The 5704-nt window shown below is 36.6% G+C and overlaps 1 protein-coding gene across 1 annotated transcript in view; it reads right to left on the bottom strand.

Annotated features, from left to right (window-relative positions):
- Nucleotides 1-1449: 1449 nt before the first annotated feature.
- Nucleotides 1450-5704, bottom strand: part of St13 (ST13 Hsp70 interacting protein) — a 31842-nt gene continuing 27587 nt past the window's right edge. The window contains exons 11-12 of the mRNA XM_010612296.3: nt 2297-2421; nt 1450-1641 (exon numbers count right to left, since the gene is read on the bottom strand). Of these exons, the coding sequence (XP_010610598.1) occupies nt 1513-1641; nt 2297-2421 (254 nt within the window). The 3' untranslated portion in view covers nt 1450-1512. The remainder of the gene's footprint in view (nt 1642-2296; nt 2422-5704) is intronic.

Genomic DNA, 5704 nt, shown 5'->3' with positions numbered 1-5704 from the left:
ATGGTGGCTGTTCCTAAAGATTGTGAAAGCATGCTCTATTAGCACACAACTTTTCCTCATTTATGTAACAGGTGAATTTCTCCTCTTGTGTACAGCAAAGGGTTAGAACCTGAATAAACATGATTTCAGAAATGTAGTAATTTGGGAATGTACATTATGAAATTTATCATATGCTTTATTCCTGCAGAGGAAGGAGGGTGAGAGCAGATGTGGGTGTAGTTTGCAGTATTTAAGAAAGAACCCAACTAGGAAGAGGAATCTTCATAGTGCCAACAACTCTGTAGCAAAAAACTGTGGCTTTCATCTTTTAATTTATATTGCATCAAACAATTACTTCCTATATGTATATCAACTAACTGAATCATATGCTCTTCAAATACAAAGATGGATACTATAGGATAAACTGTACCTATAATATGTATTTCCTAAGTTGAAGATCAAATGCCAAAAGGAATTTCTCCTTTGAATATCTTGATTTAAGAAGCTTTTTCCAGACTGAAGTATGGCAAATAAGCAATTTCAAGGCCAAGAAACTATACCTGTTTTGGGTGTTACCTGACATATACTACAAATTAAACCCAGCATTAAATATGCTTGTACAATTATACTGGGAATGGTGCTAACAGTGATGACACTAGTGGAAAAAACATTAACCTTTAGCTCAAGATTAGAGGAGAAAATACAAACAGAAAGCAAACAAAATTGGTCATTTTCTGATGATGAAAGTTATTTTTTAAACAGATATATAAAAAGAAACATACTCCCATATGTCCCCAAGTGGAAATAATATGAAACATTTATTTGATATTTTGGACAAGAACAGAGCTAAGTAACACAACTCTTCTGTGGCTTTAAAAAAAAAAGATCACCCCTTTAGCACAGTGTAAGATTTAAATGCAAACTGTACAAGGGTACATATTCTATAAAATATTGTATAAGACTGCTGCTGCCCGACCAGTACTTCCAGTCCCTATCCAGATCATATTCAAATACTGGTGGTCCCAATAGTTATACTGAAATGAATCAGCTTCAAAAAAAAAAAAAAGAAAAAAAGAAAAACCTTTAAAAAGACAAATCAAAATGCCTTAGTAAAGCATTATATCCAACTCAAACTTTTATCTACTTAAATGAGATTTGCTTCCCACCAAAAACTTTTTCACTCACAGTAGAGCCATAAATCTCCCACTTATCTTCCTTGCCCAATAATTCAAAGAAAAAAATCTAAAATGATTAATAAAGAAAAATGTAGGGATTAATAGACCCTTTGAATTTAAGGTTTAAAAAGTGTTTAAGTTTTGTAATTCCTAGTAAGAAAACATTATCTGAATGAATACCCTAATGGCAAACCATTGTAAAATGCTTCAGCTGCATTTGGTGCAGAGGGGCAGGGATTATCTTCAAAGCACTCCAGCTCTCCTGATGAGGTCAGAGGTACACTGGTTTGTATTATTGCCACATCCATTAAGTGATCTAGGTTGTTTTTCTTTCAGAAAGGACTCTGTCAGATGATCATTACGCTTGACCTCCAAATTTGGCTGATAATTTACTGATGAGATTCATAACCTTTGGATTACTCTGATATTTTGACATATTTGCAGGATTCTGGGCCACATCCTGGAAGGCCACCATAACTTCTGGATCCTGCAAAGAAATCATTTTTTTTTTTTTTAGTTTTTAAAAAGTGTCCCAGATGGGGTTTGTCTACCCCTTTACTTAAAAAAAAAAAAAGGTGTCTCATTGTATTAATAAGTTTAGTACCTGATATCCAATCTCCTTAAGACTTATAATTTTGTCAGAGTAAAATTAACTAGAATATAGTCTCCAACTGTAACTTTTTTTTTTTTTTTGGTTTTTTGAAACAGGGTCTCACTGTGTAGTTGAGACTGACCTGGAACTCACTATGTAGTCCAGGCTAGTCTCAAACTCTCAGCAATCCTCCTGCCTCAGCCTCCCGAGTGCTGGGATTATAGGTATGCGCCACCACACCCAGCTTCCAACTGTAACTATTAATGGGCACTTCTCAAAGTCAAACTCACTTGACTTAGATAAAGAAAGCACAATACTAATAACAAAAATGAACAAATGGATATAATTACCATACTACTATATCCTAAAACCAATTCTTAAAAACTTAACCTACTCAATCCATAAAGGAAATGAATGTTACACTAACAAAACCAGCTATTTGGTAACTTAGATAAATTAAAAAATGGCTAAGCGAGTGATTTCTGTCCTAACACAAATCTAAAAGACATCCCTCAAGTGATTAAAGTCTGACTCTCTTCTTCAGTCTTACCTGCATGGCTGCAAGAACCTCTGGATCACTAAGAATCTCATTGAGCCCAGGCATTCCTGCCATGCCTGCTCCCATTCCAGGCATCCCTCCTGGAAAATTACCAGGCGTTCCCCCAGGAAAGCCTCCTGCAAGAATAAAGGAAAGAACTGTCTAAAACCAACCATATTCCCAAGTACTTCCAAGTCTTATTCATAGTTTTCTTCCAATTTAAAAGTATGGACACACTCAAGTACTGAGCAAGAGTTCCACTAAACACAAGTAATCTTAATATTCTGTGATGATAGTAAAAAGACACAAACTGTAGCTTAAAACGAAAGAGCCAATAGTCCCTCTGTTATAAAACTAAAAAGCATTTCAATAATCTCTTAATTCCTCTTTCTTGAATATCATTTGCCAGTTTCAATTTAAAGTTAACTCCATCAATTCTGTGTATATTGGCCCATAGGAGTTGGTCCCTCAAAACTATCTGTTACAAAACTCTAGATTTATGATTTATATACCAGAAATGATCCCTTGATGTAATATTGGAAATCAGCATTTTTAACATGAACTCCTAGTAAGTAGTCTTTAGAGAACAATTCACTAACCAAATGGATTTTCATTTTCTCAATCATTTTTAGATTAAACTCCCACATTTGCTTCTTTACTACCATAAACTATAATGTCCACTGGAAATATTGTGAAATCACTATTATGCTACAGAGGCACCATAAAGGGAAAGACAAGTAACTATATTCTATAGAGCCAAGGGTACAAGTAAAGCCTTATTTAAAAAAAAAAGAAGAAGAAGCAGGGCCAGGGATTTAGCTCATTGGTTCCGATGCCCGCCTTTACAAGCGCAAGGACTTGAGTTCGATCCCCAGTACCAATTAAAATAAAAAAAGGCAAGCAAACATAGGGCCAGGGATTTAGCTCAGTGGCAGTGCCTGTCTCAAGAGTGCAAGGTTCTGAGTTTGATCCCTGGTACCAAGGCAGGAAAAACAACAACAACAACAAAACATGTTAACATTCATTTCTACCAGGCTCAATGGTAAATTCAAACATGGCCATAAATAATCACACAATGGGCCGGGGACTTAGCTCAGTGGTTCTGCTGCCTGCCTCGCAAGCTCAAGGTCCCATGTTTGATCCCCAATGCCACCACCACCACCACCAAAACAAAAACAAACCCACATATGAAGAGATCTAAGCTTTGAAATTTTCTAGCTTCTTTTACAGCCCCTATTGATGCCAATGCTTTGAAAATCAATTTTTCAACATAAAATAATTACTGGGCCATGGTTTGTCAAATTTAGATAATTAGGACTGGAGATTTAGCTTAGTGGTTCTGCTGCCTGCCTCACAAGTGAAAGGTCCCAAGTTCGATCCCTGGTAACAACAACAACAACGACAAAAATTTAGATAATAAAATACAACAAAATATTATCTCTAGTCCTAGTAAACATTAGTAGTCATTTTCTTTCTTTCTTTCTTCTTCCCTTTCCCTTTCTTTCTTTCTTTCTGTACCGGGGCTCAAACTCCTGTCCTTGCCCTTGCGAGTAGTGGTTATTTTCTAAACCATAAGTATTTGTTATTTTAAAGACGTAAGGTCTGAGCTAAAAGTTATTTTGTTATCTTTTAGTACTAAGTGCATAATCTTGCAGAATGAAGTTTACATTTTCTAACTTTGGACCAAATAACTAGTTAAGTTCTAGCTGTAGCATATGTCCGCATAAATGGGCTCTATAAATCTTTTTTTTTGAGACAGGGTCTTACCATTTAGTTCAGACTAGCCTTGTACTATGTAGCACAGGCTGGCCTTGAACTTAAAAAATCCTCCTGTCTCCGCTTAAAGTACTGAAATTAAAAGCATGTATCAGGCACGCCCAGCTATAAATCTTGTCCAAGACTGCATCTACCATTACAGCTAGAGGAAGGAGTTTAGAAGAAAAAAAGAAACAACATTTTTTTTAAATGTCCTCCTGGTCTTTGTACAAATTTTACACTGCCTCATCCAGGAAGAATTCAGTACTTATTCTGTGTTGCTTTCCACTCTTATACCTGTGTGTCAGTCCTCCTGATACCATTCAAAGGTCTGCCTTGTTAGTAATTTCTGATCCCAATATTTGCAAGTAAGAGAAGAATGTGTTTGTTTGTTTTTATTTATTAGTTCAGTTGTTTGGTTTTTTTAAGTCTTGCTCTGTAATTCAGGTTGGACTTTAACTCACTAGGTAGCCCAGACCAGCCTCCAACTTGTGATCCTCCTGCTTCAGCCTCCCAAATGCCAGGAGTACAGGCTTGCACCACTATACCCAGTTTAAGAATGTGTTTTTTTTATACTGGATTTAAAAAAACATTTTGTGCTTTATAATTCCATATAGTATATTTTAGATAGTATCCTCATAAAAACCAGTTTAGAACCTAACTCAATAATGGAAATTATTGTATTATATTATTATTATTATACTTAGATAACATCATAACAAATTAATTATAAAGTAAAATGGAAGCTATATTTTAAAAGTACACCTCTCAGATTGTGAAGAAAGATGCACTATATTTCCACTAATAAAATTTTTAGTAAGAATAAAACTCTCTAGATGAATTACTTCTGGGTTCCGGGAACTAATGGTACTATATATATTTAATACATAAATCAAATCTGTGTGTTATACAAAGTTATAGAAATATACATCAGAGGAACCACGCCTGCTCCCGACCAAGCAGCCATCGCTCAAGCGCCGGGAAGGTAGCCGCACAGGCACCCCTGAACCCCCATAAGCCCCCCGCCAGACCTCCTGACTGTGCAAGTCTTTGGACCCACTCTGCAAAGACAGAGGTGGTCATCAAGGGTATTTTTCTGAGTTCCCAACTTTGAACATCTTTAAAGAAAGGGCATGGGAAACCTGTAATAGAACGTTGCGGAGTTCAACCATTCAGAAGGATGGGGAACTCAATCTGGGCCTTGCAGCCCGAGGTCAGTCAGCGTCATGGGGTTCAGCAATCAGCTAACTGAGATCAGGGGTCTTGCATCCTCGCTCTGTCTGAGCCATTAAATGGTAAATATACTATATTGAAAAGTTTGTTCACTGCAGACATGTTCTGGACTGCTTCTTGGTTTCAATTTAATTCAAATGATTTAAGGGTGATAGACTAGTGACTACCACAGGTGGTCAGTGTCCAAGTTGTGCTTGATCTCAATGTGTGCTGATTGTATCAGTTGGGGTAAAGCATTGCCATAGACTTGATGAGCTGTTTTCTCTGATGTTATGAAGATGAGAATGTCTGTGGGTCGTTAGAGACACAGAAGCTAGCGTGCAACTATATCAGGAAGATTTGGGTGATAATCCAGAGATTAGACCAAGGACAGTCCGACAACAAAAATTAAAATGAGAAAACACTTAAGCAAGACACAAGGACAGACTTCCA

This window comes from Fukomys damarensis, unplaced genomic scaffold, assembly GCF_012274545.1.
Source record: "Fukomys damarensis isolate Sample0158 unplaced genomic scaffold, DMR_v1.0_HiC HiC_scaffold_19, whole genome shotgun sequence".
Taxonomy (NCBI): domain Eukaryota; kingdom Metazoa; phylum Chordata; class Mammalia; order Rodentia; family Bathyergidae; genus Fukomys; species Fukomys damarensis.
Note: the sequence above shows the minus strand (reverse complement) of the source record. Positions and strands in the feature narration are given on the sequence as shown.